Consider the following 19,621-nt stretch of genomic DNA (forward strand, 5'->3'; position numbering starts at 1 on the left):
CCAACAGTCCAGTTCCCGAGTGACCGAGGGAGCTCCACATGTAACTTAAAAAAAAAAAAAAAACGAAACTCAAACCCAGCAGTAATGGATAACGCGACCGGCTTGAGTCACACAGTATCACGCGGTGCTACCCATAACATCCCAACACCACTGCAGTACTGCCATTCTCTCCCTATTGTTCCTCTAAATTAAGGAGAGGAAAGAAGAAGAAAAATAGCTACTCTAATCCATTCTATGAAATCAAGGATGTGAGGCAACTTGCAATTGATTCCCAGGAGATAAAACTGACTATTTAGCAGGATTCATCTAGTACGGGAGAGCCATCTGTTGAGCGGCTCCAAAGGGAGAGACTATATGAGCAAACGTGGGATTGATATTGAGGTATTGGCTAATCACAAAACAGACAGTTCAGATGAAAGAGAAAAGGAGGGAAAGCATAGAGGTATCATAGGCATATGGACAGGGGAGTGACGTATGCAGTCACACAGTGTCACTCACTAGTAGCGGAGGTTTTTTTTGTGGGAGCAGAAACACAATTCCTAACATCATAGATAGAAAGAAAAAGCAATCCCATCCAGGATCTCAATGGGAGTCATGGCGTCCGAAAGGTCCTTAACCAGCCGGCTCTTACAGAAGGCTCATGTCCTTCAACCCCTCCAACCTCCCAGTCCTCCACAAGGCAAAGGTTATTAGCTCCCCTGCACCACCGGGTGAATCGCTCAACATCAAACTCATCACGAGGTAGGGATTGAATTCCTGACCGAGCTCCTGCCGGGAGCACAAGTTATGGATTAGCTGGTTCTCGACATCCTACCCGCTGTGCTAGCTAGGTATTTGTTCGCTTCGCTCACAAATACTTATCCTCCCGGAAGTAGATTTCGACTTTTTCGTCCGAGCCCATATTAGGGCTCTCTGGTTATGTTATAGGAGGACATACATCCTCAAGAGCGGGAGATATAGTAGACATCGATCCCTATTGGAAACGACGGGACCTCCCCATACCTAGGGGAGAAATTGCCGCTAGGGTGCCAGTGATGGGAAAATGTAGGTTTGGCCGAGAGTAAGGCGGGTTTGGGCTGGCACCGTACTCGTACACCGTTGATTCCAATGACAGGGGAGTACCAGTACTACGCCACTCATGGCTTGTGATAACCTCGCCCGGTGCGCTGCGTCAGGTTTTTTCGAGGGTGATACAAATTAGTTGTGCCGCCATAACTAATCACTCATGTGTAAATGAGGTCCGAATGGTTCATGTTTTCTTTATATATGATAATAATATTATTATAAAACACACGGGGACTAGTATGATACTTGCCCAACACGACTCTTGAATGCTAGAGCACGGATAATTGTTTACAAAACACGCAATCTGGAATCCACCGGACTCTTAAGAGACGTTTTCAAAACGTTAGGAATACCTTGCGGGGGATTTAGATACTGGTCAATTACCCTCTTGAAGGACACACTGATCTTGGGATCGAGTTTCTTGCTCATGCTCACCGCCAACTCCACAGCACTTCCTGGAGCATACATAGGGAATACCGGTAAAGCTAGAGCGCCCCTAGCAAAGTAACGTGAATCCTACACCTCCTGAAAAATAGTTTGTGTAAATCAATAGGCAACAAGGTTTTTATGAGTATCGGCACTGAAGTGAGAATTTCTCTAGCAGGATGATGTCTCCTGGTCATCCCGGGCACACCGTTCCCCCTTTTCCCACACCCCCAAACAACACGAAATAAACACTAACTCAATCGTTCATAATATCTCTTGAGAACCATGCACCTCACACCCTCACATCACTAACAGCACCGCCACCCCAGACCAGCCACCCCACAATTGGGAAGGGGAAAGAAAAAAAAAAAATCCGATAGTACCGGAGCCTTAGGACTCTGCGTTCGGCGGCGCAGCAGCGAGTGATACAATGGATACAATGCCGGTAGTCGCGATAAACAATAGCGTTAGGGAGACAACACAAAGAAACTGATCGTAAAGCAAAAAGCTTAACCCTAAACAGAGCGGTTCCCCCCCCCCCCTCGAGACTTTTTGGCGGTACCGCACGGGGCCATGTTGGATAAGACAAGACGACTTCCGCTGTGATGGTGTTATACGTTTGGGAAAACTGATATGATGCCAACCAAAATAAAGGCAGGGTGACAGAATGACCCGTTTTTGATAGAATGCACGTCCACGGAGAAGTTAAAATAATCCTAGGCAATGTTGGGTAGCTTCCTCGGCCTACATCCTCACCACTTTGATCGCACTGTGGATCGATTTGCACAGCGCAAACTCTGGGTTTTTGGCCACCACAAAACATATTTTTGCTTTATTGCTGAAGTGTTTACAAGAAACCCCCTTCGTGGTCGAGCAGAGAGCCATGGATGAACGATTTGGGAGTATGATGGCAACTGGGTGATATTGAATTGACCGCTCGGATAGAACCGCGAGGGGTTTTGAAAGTATGGGGGCTCGAAACAAAAGTGGTATCTCCCAAAGACGAAATACCATCATAGACTTGGATAGTGAGAGCATAAAACTTTACAAAATAAACCTCCCACCCACAGCAGACATTGGTCGAAATATCAACACGGCCATTCCATTCCCCTGTTGTTGTTTTGGCGCGCATCCTATCAGTTTTCCATGTATATTTTAACGATAATTCAGGTTATCGTAGTTATCAATGACAGGAAGCAAGTTCACACAGAAGAAAAAATACTGCACAGTAGATACAGCCAGCAAGTGGAAACACCAAACGTGTGATGGCAAACGCGCCATCGCAACCCGAGATTACTGCGGGGAAAAAGATATGAGGATGTCCACCTGCTCGCTTGATGTGATGCAGAGACAGGGCGGGGGGCTAGAGGGAAGATGAATTGATTAAATAAGGAAGCAAGCAAATCCAGCCATCGAATAGAAGAAATCCGAATGACAAAGTAAAATCAGAAAAGAGGAGCAAAAGCCAGAGTACACACTCCAACTGCCAACAAACCGACTCACAAATCCACAAACCCCAATCAAGTATGACCGAAATGCCTAACGAAAAAGCCAAGTAGAGGAGAGCTATACACCCCCAACTCCGGTATCCCTAGGCAAATACAACCACCTCAAGAGATAACACTCCCGCATCCCAAACATCCGACCCCCTCCTCCCACTTGCCCCCTCTTTCACTCCACTCCTTCCTATTCCTGAGATCCCTAACAGCGGCTATCACAGGTCCGTTGACCTCCGGACGAATAATCACTTGGAAAAAGTCTTCCTTTTCGCTCCCCGCCACTGCGTTCTTCCCCCTTGCGTTGGAGGATTTTGGGGTCTGGGGTTTTGAATTCGAGGCAGTGGCTACAGCTGCGGAAGTGCGTTTGTTTCCCCGGTTTCTGTTTGCGGCAGTGATGCTTTCGTCTTCCTCTTCCGAGTCTTCCTCTTCTTGGCTGTCGTTGGTAGGGGAGGGCGGGCCTTCGGTTATTCCTTTGTAAAGTTTCTTCTTGATGTCCGCTATCAGGCACTCTTCGTGGAGCCATATTTTGCACGAGGTACAGGCGTACATAATTTTATCGGGATTGTAGTAGCCACGACATTTGCAGTGTTCTCTGACTTCCTACATCACCACTATCAGCCCCGCTTTCGCATATTAAAAAGGTGGAGGTACCATAAGCATCTGAGTAGGGTAATCAAACTTCTGCCTCCAGAAGAGATCCGGCAGATCCTCCTCCTCGTCCAATTCCATCCAATGCTTGACAGTCGCCCTGCCACTAACAGTCATAGCATCTATGATCTCCATATGGTTGCTAGCGATGATCTCCTTCGCCCCGTGGTAGGGTTGTCTCCCACCGGGCAGCTCCTCTGGCCAGTAGAGCCAGTACACGCGCAAGTATACATGGGACTCATCAATCGCACGGATCTCCAGCACGCGAGCCACCCAGAATTTCTTGTCATCTGAGGCGCCCAGGTCCGTGCCATGGGGGATGTTGCTATGATTTACGAAGATGTACTCGTTTAGGGCGAAATTTTCGGTCCCGACTTCATGTATATAATAATGCGTTAGCCATCAAGTGCAAGGAGAGGGAATTGAAAGAACGTACCGACAAAACTCCGATACTTTGTTAACTGATCCCATTGCTTCCTTGGCTTGATAGCATAAAGTGTAGAATCAAACGGTACCTCCCTATCAATCTCCTGATGCTTCCGCGACGCTCCCACTGGATTAATTGGAACTCCGGACTTGGTGTACCTCTTCGCTTGCCGTGGCGCATGGCTACCACCAGCGCTAGCAGCGCCACCCTTCTTCTTCTTCTTCTTCTTTGCTGCTGGAGTGGCCGCCTTGTACTCAACCGTGAAGGGGCAGTCCGATACTATTAGGGGCGGATTATTGTTGACCGATGGCTCGCTCTGTTGTTCCTCCGGCGACTCCACCGCGTTCTCACTAACCCCTCCACCTCGCTTGCGTTTTGGCGGCATGGTGGAACTTGTGTATCAAAAAATGTTTTTTTTTTCGCGTGTTTAAATCGCGTTTCCGTTTTCCGAAACAATAATAATAAGACGGGGAGAAAACGGGGGCCGGGTTGAGTTGAGTCGATTGACCAACTCGGATTGAGTTGAACTAACACCCGTAGAGAATTTTTGACTGCAGGCGATGAGGATGAAAGAGCGCAGCTTGTGGTTACCTAGGTACGTTCGCTGTGTGAGGGGAGGTGAGGGCACGATGGGTTGTTGCACGGTGCTCACAGGGATGGCAAGTGCTCGAGTACCAGCACAATAGGGCACGTACCAGCGTTTCGTTGCGCTCACTCAGTCGCCGTTGAACCGGCCTATCGTAGCAATAAGAAACAACACGAGACACCAGGGATCAGGCGAGTACCGTGTCAGTGCTCACAAGTTAATTCTTTTTTTTCAAGGCTGGAGAGTGAGAGAGAGAGTGGATGAAGAAGGGCAAGGACGAGTATGGAAGGAGTGAGGGAAGGAGGGGCGAGGAGCGCTGGTGGTGCTACTGTAGAAGGGGGAGGGGGGGCCTTATGGTTCACCTCCGTGCGACCCGTGTAAGAAAATACCAGCACGGTTGTGAGAACTCTTTAACCAGGGCACTCTGAACCTGAGAAAATGCCCAATTTAAATTACTATGGCTCTTCAAAAACAACCCTTACCCTAGTTTCCTCTCCATTCTTCGATATGATAATATCACAGAAAAACATGGCGGAGAATCTAACAGAAAGTTATCTTGAAAAGACAACCCTTTGAGCGAGCTATAGGGTTCAAAATTAGGTGGACTATCACTCAATGTAATACCCAGTCACTGGGTATTTAAATTGCCAATAAAGCAGAATTAACTGATGGATAACTGCCTGCCGCATTAGGAACCAACAAGGATATATTACTAAGCAAAAATACCCGGCCCTCTAGTTTAAGGTTTCTCCTACCATGCCAAGGATATTGCCCTACTGTAAGGACCGGTAGGGTAAACGCTCTGTAGCACTTGTACGATATGAGTGAGACAAAGTTCGGGATATTGTACTGTACGATACGAGTCGTCACAAATGGCGTTTCCCTCAGTTGTCGTGTTGGAGGCTCTAGTACAAGTACTATGAACGAGCGATGGGAGAAGGGAAGGGGAAGGGGAAGGAAAGCTGGAAGGTTCACGATAACCGCATACCGGTACTCGAGTACAGTGCTCGAGTACAGTACAACACTGGAAACATAGTAGTCTACCAAGCCGACCATGAGGTGGTTGCTGCGTGTGGCGTTTGGTGATAAAGGCTAACTTAAGCTATGGTAATACACCCTCCAAGTCAAGCCCATACAATGTCATGCCGGAACGCCTCGCCATCGCTCATCCATATATGCACCTCTCTCGGCGGGCGACAAGGCGCCGAGATCGAGCAGGCATACCGGTACCTCACCATGGCACTCAACTGTACGGGTACGATCGTACAAGCGGAAGTAGTTGTGTACAGTACAGGTAAGTACTCGTACAGTACAGGCAAGTATTAGTACAGTCTCGAGACCACATTACTCCTCCTTGCTACTGCTCGGGCTGTATTTTTTAAGTCCGTGGATTGATTCAGGTACACAAGACTGGGACTCATCCGCTGCATTCAACGTAAGTTATGGTATAAAGGCCCAAAGCACTAACAAAGAAAGGTATTCCAACTATGTTCAATGCCTTCCAATCCTACAGTTCCTCTAATCCAGAGCCAACCACACATCCTCCCTCAATACGGGAAAGGCGGCAGGCAGAAAAGGAAAAAACCACCAATAGACACTAAAACAAAAGAAATAACTGCCAGTGTTATAACAAATACTCTCAAAATTTCCCCAGCTCAGCTTTGTGGGAGAAAGAGGATCTACAAGTACAACCAGCCTGCTTAAAAGTACTATAGTATGTTCATACTGTGCGTGGCTCACCCCTGCCAGCATCTAACTCCTGGCAGTAGTGGAGAATTTGGTTTTTAAAGTTAATGAATAGTTGAATTTTTCTACCAATACAAGTACTAGATACAGAGTAAAAGGTTCCACTAAAGATTTCAAGTCACCCTTCTGAATTCGATTTTGGTTCAGAAATTTATTGTATTATGCTTGGACAAAATTAACCACGATTCAAAAGAGGAAAATCATTGGTAATGACAACCACATGCACTGTCATGAACATGGCTTGGCACGGAAAAGGTTTTCACATGACTCATGATTATGAATTATAGGTATATTATTGTTTCATGCATATGACTCAATTGGGACATATGACTTATTATGTTATACTTCGCACATGATTCAATTATAAGTCATGAGACGAGCGCCTAGCGAGTATGCCTTGTGAGTGTGCCTTGCGGGTATGCCTTGCGTATATGATTTATGTTTTGCACATGACCTCATTATGAGGTCATGGGTTTCAGCCATATGACTCAGTCGAGTCATATAACTTGTTTATTGCGTTATGATTGGTTTATAAGTTTTCGCATATGATTTTGCTATGAGGTCATGGATTTTGAGCATGTGACCACTTTGGTCACATGACTAGTTTGTTATGATTTTGTTTCGCACATGTGACCACTTTAGGTCATATGACTACGGGCGGGAAGAACACTATATAAGGAGGCCTATGTGGCCAAGGAGGATAGGTTCTTCAAGCTTTGTTCTAAGTACTTTTCCTACTTATTACTTTAATAAATATCAAACACCTTTACAATCTTTATTATTATCGCAACCGTTATTGTTACGCTGAGGAAAGCTCTTCACGAAAGAAGAGTTAGAGAAAGCTTATAATAGGCGTTCCAGATAGAAGACAAAAGTCTTGTACTATCGGTAACATAGGCAGAGGCCTAGTGCTATCGTAAGACTAAGGAAAGAAACAGAAGAAGGAGAGAAGTATCATTCCCCATTGCCAAGAACTAACAATCCAAGGAGGGATTCTTACATTATAAAGCATCACCTAGTGCGATACTAAACAATACAAGATAGCATCCTTCAACCCAGATAGGGAAGAAGATATCAATATCAACAATTAAAACCTTAACTTAGGAGGATTTAGCGACACCCTAGATCACGTTTCAGCAGAGCCCTCAAGGGCAGCAAGCCCAGTAACCCCAGAGAAGGGATTACTAGTTAATAGCTCACCTGCAGAAACCCCATGACCCGAGAGAATGTCGGGATCAGAGGTACCTGTGCCACTGGCCCTGGCTGCCCTGGCACCAGGCACTAGAATACTTGGAATGACTGAGAATCAGTTTCAGGCATTTCTGGTAGCAACACGAAACACAGGACAAGGAAATATCCAACGACCAAAAGTAAAAGAACTCGACACGTATGAAGAAGCAGAAGATAATCTAGAATATTCCTGACACAATGCGAAAGGTATTTTGCCGTCAAGGGATATGGAGAATGCAATAATGAGATTAAGATTCCCTATGCGGAATCTCTACTTAGAGGACTCGCGGGACAATGGATAATGCCCTTCTAAGATGGAAGGAAGCAGAAAGAATGGGTCATGTATGAGGAATTCAAGGTGACACTCTTTGAACAATTGGGAGATTGCAACACTAAGGAGACAGCAAGATGGAAGCTGGAGAAACTCCAACAAGGAAAACAGACCTTTTTGGCATATTGGAACGAATGCTGACTATTGGAATACGAGGCAGAATTTGATGATGCTACCCTCTACATTATCCTGCTAAGAAACTGTGGGGAGAGACTCCGAGAGGTATGGGGAATCTCTGACTTGCACTATATAACAGCAGAATGATTTACAAGATGGGCGATCGATAAGGAAAGCAAACTTAACATGATTTGAAACAACTTGGAGAACACTATAGCAAATATGTGTAACGATCCCTCCTTGGATGGTTAGTTCTTGGCGAGGGGGAATGATACTTCTCTTCTCTTTCTTCTCTTTTCTTCATCTTATAATAGCACTAGGCCTCCCCCTACGTTACCAATAGTACAAGACCTCTGTCTTCTATCGGAGATGCCTATTATAAGCTTTCTCTAACTCTTCTTCGTGTAGAACTTGCCTTGGCATAATGATAATGTTGAAATAAAGATAAAGATTGTAAAGGTGTTTTATATTTGTTAAAGTAATAAGTAGGAAAAGTACTTAGAACAAAGCGTGAAGAACCTATCCTCCTCGGCCCCATCGGCCTCCTTATATAGTATTCTTCCCGTCCATAGTCATGCGACCCAAAGTGGTCACATGTGCGAAACCAAATTATAATAAACTAGTCATGTAACCAAAGTGGTTACCTGCTCAAAACCCATAACCTCATAGCGAGGTCATGTGCAAAAACTCATAAACCAATCATAACACAATAAACAAGTCTTATGACTCGACTGAGTCATATGCGTGAAACCTATAGCCTTATAACGAGGTCATGAGCGAAATATAAATGATATGCGCAAGGCTTACCCGTAATGTAACGTGTTCGCAGGGTGCTAATCACGTTAACGATAAAGGATATGATAGTTGGTAGGTGGCCTGCTCTTCCAGAGAGGAGGTGAGAGCTAAGAACTAAAGGAGGCCTCGAGGGTGTACTGAGGAACAAAGAAGTAACCGTTCAACCAAGTATATTGAAATACTGTCTGTCGAAGTCTGCCCTTTCTATCATAGAAACAGGCGGTCATTAAATACACAAATCTGTTCATGTCTTAACATGAACCAAACTAATCAAAGGTATCAATCGATACACTTTGGTAAAACTCCTTAAGTATCAAAGTGATACTTAAAACAAAACATAAAACAAAACCAAGTATCAAACGATACTTAAAACTAACCAAGTATCAAAGCGATACTTAAAACAAAACATAAAACAAAACCAAGTATCAAACGATACTTAAAACTAAGCAAGTATCAAAGCGATACTTAAAACAAAACATAAAACAAAACCAATAACCATGTACCCGTACCAGTTACATTCCCCAAAACAAAATAACTGTTTAAACAAACAAAACCTAATAATCATCAAAAGCGGAGTCTGAGAAACTAAAGGCTTCAGTTTCCGCTAAAAATTCTTCATCGTAAGTGTCACACCAGGGACAAGAGGAAACTCTAAGGAAACATTTAGACTCGAAGAAATCTAAATCACAGTAGTCACGAATACCAGATTCGTGCTGTACATCAACCCAAGCATGATCGCAATCAGGACAGTAGTCAATCCAGAGGATTTCGAAATACTCTTCAAGTTGGATAACATCGTGGTTCAAGAACAGTCCAACAATCTGTTATCGCTGCCTCACATTGAGCTCCACATAGTTTGACATCGTTATGGTATTCGGATGGTGATTGGTGACTAGATAAGGTTGTGGAGGGCCTGCTCCATAGCTTGATTCTCCTCATCGCTACTCTCGAATTCCGATTCAAAGTATGGTGCCCAAAATCCATCTCTAGTTTCGAGTTCTGCATGCCATCGCTCAGTTTCTGGCATCGCGGGTGTCCAGCACATAGTGATGTAGTTGATTGTTGGGGGAAGGGATCTATTCGGCATATTGTCTTTCCACCATTCATTCACCATATCCATAGCGTGCTCTAGTCCTTCCAGTGGTTCCCAACTGTTTTCGCTGGTTGGATATCCTTTCCATTTAACTAAGAATTGATCATTTCCATACCAAAGGAGCTGGTCTTGGATTTCTTCAACTTCCCATTCATCTTTCTTCTCAATTATAATAGGTTCGGGTCGAGAGTGGGTTCTTCCAGGGAACTTAGAGTCGTCATTTGGGTGGAATCGTTTGATAGCAGAGGCGTGGAATACTGCAGTATTGCAGCGGTACGTGCGTCCATCCATCTGAACAGTGTAGTTCTCTGTATGTTCGTCAGAGGATAAGACCTTAAAAGGTCCTCGCCATCAGGGTTGCAGTTTCTTGCTGCGTCCAATATTGGTGATGAACATGTTTCCATGTAGCATGAGCATGTCACCTGGAGAAATAGGGACATGTTTGCGTTGTCGCTTCTGAGCGGTAGTGGTGCTTCGGAATTGGGCAGCCTTAACAGCTTGGAAAGCGTCATTCCGAATCGCTTGATGGCGGTTTAAGTGGTCATCGGAGGCAGGGACTGAGGAGTTCTTGAATAGAGTTGTAGGTAGGAGAGGGTATTGGTGGCCAAAAACTGACTTGTATGGCGACATCCCCAAGGTATATGAAAATCCGGCATTGATATATGAAGCGAATTCGACAAGTGCTGGTTCCCAGTTGGTTTGTCGTTCATTGATCATGTTTCTAATTCCGGTCTTAACCTGGCGGATTTTTCGTTCTGCTTGGCCATTAGTCTCATGGTGTCCTGCGGTAGCCATAATGTGGTTTATTCCGAGGGAGGTCAAGGTTTGCTTCCAGAATCTGGCAGTAAAGCGGGGATCAGCATCACTGACAATAGATAAGGGGTACCCGTGGGGGGTAAACAAGTATTGTTGGAGCTTATTCCAGGTGTCTTTGGAGGAATCGGTAACCTTCATTGGTATTAACCAGGTGTATTCAGAGAATCGATCCACAGCTACCAAGATGGTGTCATATCCGGCGGACTTGTTAAATGGTCCTGCAAAATCGATGGCATAGGATTCAAATATTTCACATGGTAGTTGGAGGGTCTGAGCTTTCCCTTCAGGAAGTTGCGTTCGCTCCTTATTTGCCTGACAGAGGGGGATTGCCTGACAAAATCTCGGAGGTCCTTTCGCATTTCAGGCCAGTAAACATATTCTGAGGCATATTGGAGGTTGCGATCCGCACTATGGTATTCTTTGTTGTGGATTTTAGTAATAACATATTCCCTAATAGTTATTCCATTGAACATATGGCCCTTTGGTATGTATAGGTAGTGTTCACCATAACCGGTGCTGGTATAGACCACTCCATTTGATATATTGTAGGGGGCGAGGTCTCCATGCCTGGAGCTATCCATGGCTTTGAAGTAAATTGGGTCATGGCGGTATCCTGCTATCATTTGGCTTCAGAAAGTGGAGGTTAATTCCTCTGTGGTCAATCTAACATCTCGTTCATCCTCGATTAGGGATCCTCTTATTGTTTCGATAGGGGCTTCCTCTTCCTCTAACGTTTCGTAGAGTGGACGCCGATGGTCGTGAATAGTAGGGGGTATGACCGAGACAATGGTTTCATTGTTATATACTCGTAAGGGTCCACCATATAGTGGTCGTGAATCGATTATGGGAGGTGAGGATGGCGGGGCTGACTGTGGGGGGTGTAAATAGGATATTGCATCCACGTAGGCTGCTGCTTGTTCGAGTTCTTCAAGACCTTGGTATCGTGTTGGGACAGGATTAAGGGTATGAGGAGGTTGGGTCGATTCATCTTCATTGATTATCTCTTCTGCCCCTTCTACGGTGTCGAAGCTGGTGTTTTTGGAATCGTCAGCAGGCATATAGTACGGTCGTTGGTATCTGTTGCCGAACTTAATCTCAGTCTGGTGAAAAGGGCAGGAGTTGTAATAACAGTGGGACCACTGGAGTCTGCTTTGTTCAAGTTCGTGAGGAGGTGTGCTGCTGAGCGTGCAATTGTCTTGCCATTCTTCATCAATGTCCTTTCCTCGTTCTGTTCCGGCAGCACTGTACATGGTGTATGAGAAAGGATTGGAGGGAGCGGCAGAGCTGGCAGTAGCCATCGATGGCTCTTGTTCATAGGAGGTGTCGTCAGGGCTGTCCTCGCTTTGTCTTGTGTGGTCGTGAACAAGAAGGGGGTCTGCGATGTCTTGATTCTCATATAGGCGGGAGAGAGCATCAGCTAAATAGTTCGTTCTTCCACGGGTATAGATGATTTTTGTATCGTATTTGCTGATCTCGCCTATCCATCTTGTTCTTCTTCTTCCAGGTATTCTTTCTGTTTTAAGATTAGTGAGGGGTTGGTGGTCGGTAACAATAGTGAAGGTATTGCCTATCAGGATGTGATTGAAAGTAGCGAGAGCATCAATCACAGCAAGAGCTTCCTTGTCTGTTGTTCCATAGTTCATCTGTGAGTTAGTGAACTGCCTGCTGTGTAATGCCGCCGGCCTTGCCATTTCCTGGGAGGCCCCTTGCCCAACCCATGCTCCAACTCCAACATCTGATGTATCAGTACTCAGCCATATCGGTTCTGGTTTACTATAGTTGATAGGTTGAATAACGTTGGTGTTTTTAATCAATTCCTTGATGTTGGTAAAGGCTTGGTCATGAGTGTGGGTCCAGACAAATTCTGCATTGCCGGGAAGGTCTGTGAGCGGCGCTGTCACAGTGGCGTGGTGTGGGAGGAACTGAGAAATATAGTTGACTAGTCCTAGGAATCGCATGAGTTCCTTTTGATTCCGGGGTGTTGACCATTCCGTTAAACAGGCTATTTTTCCAGGGGCTGTGTGTATTCCTTCATCTTCTATAACATGTCCTAGGATATCGAGTTTGTAACTTGTTCGCAAGGTGCTAATCACGTTATTGGTAGTAGATACGATAGTTGGCAGGTGGCCTGCTCTTCTAGAGAGGAGGCGAGAGCTGAGAACTAAAGGAGGCTTCGAGGGTGTACTGAGGAACAAAGAAGTAACCGTTCAACCAAGTATATTGAAATACTGTCTGTCGAAGTCTGCCTTTTCTATCGTAGAAACAGGCGGTCTTTAAATACACAAATCTGTTCATGTCTTAACATGAACGAAACTAATCAAAGGTATCAATCGATACACTTTGGTAAAACTCTTTAAGTGTCAAGGCAACACTTGGAACAAAACATAAAACAAAACCAAGTATCAAAGCGATACTTAAAACAAAACATAAAACAAAACCAAGTATCAACCGATACTTAAAACAAACCAAGTATCAAAGTGATACTTAAAACAAACCAAGTATCAAAGCGATACTTAAAACAAACCAAGTATCAAAGCGATACTTAAAACAAAACATAAAACAAAACCACGTATCAAACGATACTTAAAACAAACCAAGTATCAAAGCGATACTTAAAACAAAACATAAAACAAAACCAATAACCAAGTACCCGTACCGGTTACATTCCCCAAAACAAAACAACTGTTTAAACAAACAAAACCTGATAATCCTCAAAAGCGGAGTCTGAGAAACTAAAGGCTTCTATTTCCACTAAAAACTCTTCATCGTAAGTGTTACACCAGGGACAAGAGGAAACTCTCAGGAAATACTTTGACTCAAAGAAATCTAAATCACAGTAGTCACGAATACCAGATTCGTGCAGTACATCAACCCAAGCATGATCGCAATCAGGGCAGTAATCTATCCAGAGGATTTCGAAATAGTTTTCAAGTTGGATAACATCGCGGTTCAACAACAGTCCAACAACCTGTCGTCACTGCCTCACATTGAGCTCCACATAGTTTGACATCGTTATGGTATTCGGATGGTGATTGGTGACTAGATAAAGTTGTCGAGGGCCTGCTCCATAGCTTGATTCTCCTCATCGCTGCTTTCGAACTCTGACTCAAAGTATGGTGCCCAAAATCCATCTCTAGTTGCGAGTTCTGCATGCCATTGCTCAGTTTCTGGCATTGTAGGTGTCCAGCACATGGTGATATAATTGATTGTTGGGGGGAGGGATTCGTTTGGCATGTTGTCTTTCCACCATCCGTTCACCATATCCATAGCGTGCTCAAGTCCTTCCTGTGGTTCCCAACTGTTTTCGCTCGTCGGATATCCTTTCCATTTGACTAGGAACTGATCATTTCCATGCCAAAGGCGGTGGTCTCTGATTTCTTCAACTTCCCCTTCATCCTTCTTATCAATCATGATAGGTGCAGGCCGAGAGTGGGTCCTTCCAGGAAACTTGGAGTGGTCATTTGGATGGAATCGCTTGACAGCTGAGGCGTGAAAGACTGCAGTATTGCGGTTCGCGTACATGCGTCCATCCATCTGAACAGTGTAGTGCTCTGTATGATCGTCAAAGGATATGACTTTGAAGGGTCCACGCCATCCGGGTTGTGGTTTCTTGCTGTATCCGACATTGGTAATGAACATGTTACTGTGTACCATGAGCATGTCTCCTGGTGAGATGGGAACATGTTTGCATCATCGTTTCTGGGCAATAGTGGTGCTTTAGAATCTGGCAGCCTTAACAGCTTGGAAGGCATCGTTCCGAATTGCTTGGTGGCGGTTTAGATGGTCCTCAGCGGTAGGGACTGAGGAGTTCTTAAATAGTGTTGTAGGTAGGAGGTGGTATTGACGGCCAAAGACTGCCTTGTATGGTGACATCCCCAAGGTATCTGAAAATCCGGCGTTGATATATGCAGCGAGCTCAACAATGGCTGGTTCCCAGTTGGTTTGTCGTTCATTGATCATGTTCCTAATTCCGGTTTTAACTTCGCGGATTTTTCGTTCTGCTTGGCCATTAGTCTCATGGTGTCCTGGGGCAGCCATAATGTGGTTCATTCCGAGGGAGGTCAAGGTTTGCTTCCAGAACCTGGCAGTAAAGCGGGGATCAGCATCACTGACAATAGATAAGGGGTACCCGTGGGGGGTAAACAAGTATCATTGTAGGTTATTCCAGGTGTCTTTGGAGGAGTCGGTAACCTTCATTGGTATTAACCAGGTGTATCCAGAGAATCGGTCCACAGCTACCAAGATGGTGTCATATCCAGCGGATTTGTTGAATGGTCCTGCAAAATCGACGGCATATGATTCGAATATTTCACATGGTAGTTGGAGGGTTTGTGCCTTTCCTTCAGGTAGTTGTGTGCGCTCTTGGTCAGCCAGGCAGAGTTCACATTGTTTGACGAAATCGCGGAAATCCTTGCGCATCTCAGGCCAGTAAACATATTGTGACGCATATTGAAGGTTGCAGTCCGCACTGTGGTGTCCTTTGTTGTGAATCTCGGATATGACATATTCTCTAATAGTCATTCCATTGAACATATGGCCCTTTGCTATGTATAGGCAATGTTCACCATAACAGGTGCTAGTATAGACCATTCCATTTGATATGTTGTAGGGGGCGAGGTCTTCATGCCTGGAGCTATCCATGGCTTTGAAGTAAATTGGGTCGTGGCGGTATCCTGCTATCATTTGGCTTCGGAAAGAGGAGGTTAATTCTTCTGTGGTTGATCTAACATCTCGTTCATCCTCGATTAGGGATCCTCTTGTTGGTTCGATAGGGGCTTCCTCTTGCTCAAAGGTTTCGTAGAGTTGGCGCCGATGCTCGGGAATACTAGGGGGTATGACTGAGACAATAGTTTCATTGTTGTATACTCGTAAGGGTCCACCATATAGTGGTCGTGAATCGATTATGGGAGGTGAGGATGGCGGGGCTGACTGTGGGGGTTGTAAATAGGATATTGCATCCACGTAGGCTGCGGCTTGTTCGAGTTCTTCCAGACCTTGGTATCATGTTGGAACAGGGTTAAGGGTATGTGAAGGTTGGGTTGATTCATCTTTATTGATCATCTCTTCTACTCCTTCTACAGTGTTGAAGCTGGTATCTTTGGAATCTTCAGCAGGCATATAGTATGGTCGCTGGTATTTGTTGCCGAACTTGATCTCCGTCTGGTGAAAAGGGCAGATGTCGAGATAACAGTGGGACCAGTGGAGTCTGCTTTGTTCAAGTTCGTGAGGAGGTGTGCTGCGGAGCGTGCAATTGTCTTTCCATTCTTCATCAATGTCCTTTCCTTGTTCTATTCCGGCAGCACTGTACATGGTGTAAGAGAAAGGATTGGAGAGAGCGGCAAAGCTGGTGATAGCCATCGATGGTTCATGTTCATAGGAGGTGTCGTCAGGGCTGTCCTCGCTTTGTCTTGTGTGGTCATGAACAAGAGGGGGGTCTGCGATGTCTTGATTCTCATATAGGCGGGAGAGAGCATCAGCTAAATAGTTCGTTCTTCCAGGGGTGTAGATAATTTTTGCATCGTATTTGCTGATTTCGCCTATCCATCTTGTTCTCCTTCTTCCAGGTATCCTTTCTGTTTTAAGATTAGTGAGAGGTTGGTGGTCGGTGACAATAGTGAAGGTATTGCCCATGAGGATGTGGTTGAAAGCGGCGAGAGCATCAATCGCAGCAATGGCTTCCTTGTCTGTTGTTCCATAGTTCATCTGTGAGTTAGTGAACTTCCTGCTGTGTAATGCCGCCGGCCTTGCCGTTTCATGGGAGGCCCCTTGCCCAACCCATGCTCCAACTCTAACATCCGATGCATCAGTAATCAACCATATCGGTTCTGGTTTACTATAGTCGATAGGTGGGATAACGTTGGCGTTTTTAATCAACTCCTTGATGTTGGTAAAGGCTTGGTCATGAGTGTGGGTCCAGACAAATTCTGCATTGCCGGGAAGGTCAGTCAGCGGCGCTGTCACAGTGGCGTGGTGTGGGAGGAACTGGGAAATATAGTTGACTAGTCCTAGGAATCGCATGAGTTCCTTTTCATTCCGGGGTGTTGACTATTCCGTTAAACAAGCTATTTTTCCAGGGGCTGCGTGTATTCCTTCATCATCTATGACATGTCCTAGGATATCGAGTTTATCGGCAAACAGAATTGATTTGTTTCTGCTAGCGTAGAATTTAGCATCCCTTAGTTTGGTACAAACCAAACCTATATGGTAGGCGTGTTCTGTTGCGGTGTTCGAGAAGATGAGAATATCATCAATGTAGACCCAAACAAAATGGTGGAGGTATTCGCTCAGGAGGTTTTCCATAATTTGCATAAAGGTGGCGGGCACATTCATATCTCCTTGTAACATAACTCGGCTAATGAAACTCCCGAAGGGTGTTTTGAAACTGTTGTAGTGTTCGCTTTCTGGGTCTAACCTTGTTTGGAAGTAGGCATCACTTAAGTCAATCTTACTTCGGAATCTAGCCCGTCCAACTGCATTTAGGATCTGGCTTTGGTTTGGGATAGCGGAGCTGTCCATAACCGTGTTATCGTTCCATAGCTTAAGGTCAACCAAGGGGTGGATTCTTTTGCCATCTGCTTTGGGTTGAACAAACATAGGAGCGGCACCTGGGGCTTCTGCTCGGTAGATGACTCCTCTTCTCTGTTGTTGGTTGATCCAATCACAAAGTGGGCTTTTGTATGCGTCAGGAATAGAGTAGGTGGGTTGGTTTTTTAGATTAGAGGGGTCTCGGAGGCGGATGTGGTGATTCACCTCTCTCATATGCGGTAGTACTTCGGGTATTTGATCTGGGAAAACATCACAGTATTCATCCAATAGTCGTAGGGCAGTCGCTTCACAGACTACGGCTCGGTATTCTCCGCTTGTTGGCTTGCATGAGACTCTAACCTTCTGCTCAGGGAAATCGATAGTTGATTCCCCACACCTGATTATAGCTTTATGGCGATTCAGGAATGGCATGCCTATTAGGGCATCGTATTTGGCTAAGTTTCCAACCAGCATTTCCTGGAGAGGTAGGACTGCAGAACCAAGTCGAATGGTCGCACTACAGGTTTTATGGCTTGTGGATCGTGATCCTTTTACTGCCATATTGACTGGTATGGGTTGGTTAAGGTCTCGAGTGAGAAGTCCATGGACAGAGACAAAGGCATTACTGATCATATCTCTTCCGATTGCGCCAGTGTCGAATAGGACTCGAGCCCTTTTGCCATTGATCAGGATAGTACCTTCTAGAGCGGTGTGTGCTTTGAATGTAGCCGGAGGTCGAACACTGTTGCATTCCACATCAATATATCCGATATGGATCTCTTCATATTCACTGGATTGGGAGTTATTGCTTTCAACATTGTTGGCCGATGCCTCTTGCTTAATTGCCTTTCCTTTTCCTTTCTTTGTAGGACAGTTCTTTGCCATGTGTCCTGTTATTCCACATTCAAAACGTTTTCCTTTTTGCCGTCTCGATTCTTTGCAGGATTTTGTTTTCTTCTTGAAAATCCGTGGGGTATTGTCTTCAGAATTGCTGGAGGCTTTGTGCCGTGGCTGGCTGTTCCTATTAGAAGATGTCTGTGTTTTGTAGGCCTTGGTCTCATGGAGAATGGCGTCCTTTCGTTCAGCTCTTGCAATTATTACTGCAATATCATCGCCATCGTCCTCGAGTGGTTCTACTTCTCGCCGGAGGGTAGGGTGCATGGTGTCGTAGAATCGTCGCTTCAGGATGTAGTTGGAGATACTTCCTCTCTCCATCCGGTCCTTATACATTATTAGGTCCGTAGCCACATCGGTAATTCGCTTGACGTGCATTCCATTAACTTGTGGGAGCTGGTTGAATTTGTTGTATAGGAGGTCGTTGGTTATAGAGGATTGGAATCGTCCTTTCAGGTAATCGAGAACTGTAGATCCTCTTAATCTTACATTCCCGCCGAAGTCCTTATAGCATTGGTGGTATGCGTCGGTTGTCTTTCCTTCACAGAATGATCCAATGATAAGCCCGGTTGTAGGGTCTTCCACATCCTTTCCTTGTAAGAGTAGGAAGTGTGAGAGTTCTGTTGCCCATCGTTCAAAGGCTTCAGGTTTGAAGTCTTTTCCTTCTCCTGTGAACTTTACTGGCAGGTGGAGTGTAAACTTAGGGGGTTCAAATGCTGCGGGTACCTCTTCATGTTCAGGCCTTGCCTGAGATGTCCCTCCTTCAGAAGGCCCTCCTCCTGTGCTAGCCATATCCGATTCGCTACTGGATTCAGGGTCGTTTGGAGGTTCAAAGGAAGGCTTCTTTGCTGGGGTAGCAGGGAATTCTCCTGGAGGTTGTGTATCTTCCGTGTTTGCAGGATTGCCCGGCTCTTTAGCAGAGCGCCGGGGTTGTTTCTTCTTTGTAAGGTCTTGCTGTGGGATTTGCTTCCCACTCCTGGTTGTCAAAGACTCTATCTTGGGTTTGAGATGAAGCGGAATGTGCGGTGATTCTGCCGCTTCTCTCCGCTAGCGTTCTGAGGTGGATATCGATAGGTTGATCAGGCCTAAATCCAGGGACAGGTTCTTAACCACTTGCTGAGGTTAAAAAAATGTAATGTGTTCGCAAGGTGCTCATCATGTTTTTGGTAGTAGATACGATAGTTGGCAGGTGGCCTGCTCTTCCAGAGAGGAGGCGAGAGCTGAGAACTAAAGGAGGCTTTGAGGGTGTACTGAGGAACAAAGAAGTAACCGGTCAACCAAGTATATTGAAATACTGTCTGTCGAAGTCTGCCTTTTCTATCATAGAAACAGGCGGACTTTAAATACACAAATCTGTTCATGTCTTAACATGAACGAAACTAATCAAAGGTATCAATCGATACACTTTGGTAAAACTCTTTAA

General features: G+C 45.3%; 1 protein-coding gene; it reads right to left on the minus strand.

Moving 5' to 3' along the window:
- Positions 1-2,616: 2,616 nt before the first annotated feature.
- On the minus strand, positions 2,617-4,932 carry GSTUM_00008419001 (uncharacterized protein). XM_002840027.2 has 4 exons: positions 4,851-4,932; positions 4,075-4,800; positions 3,642-4,012; positions 2,617-3,590 (listed from the first exon to the last, which is right to left on the minus strand). The coding sequence occupies exons 2-4, from the start codon at positions 4,448-4,450 to the stop codon at positions 3,102-3,104; spliced, it is 1,236 nt and encodes a 411-aa protein (XP_002840073.1). The 5' UTR covers positions 4,451-4,800; positions 4,851-4,932; the 3' UTR covers positions 2,617-3,101.
- Positions 4,933-19,621: the final 14,689 nt, after the last annotated feature.

This window comes from Tuber melanosporum, assembly GCF_000151645.1.
Source record: "Tuber melanosporum whole genome shotgun sequence assembly, scaffold_47, strain Mel28".
Taxonomy (NCBI): Eukaryota; Fungi; Ascomycota; class Pezizomycetes; order Pezizales; family Tuberaceae; genus Tuber; species Tuber melanosporum.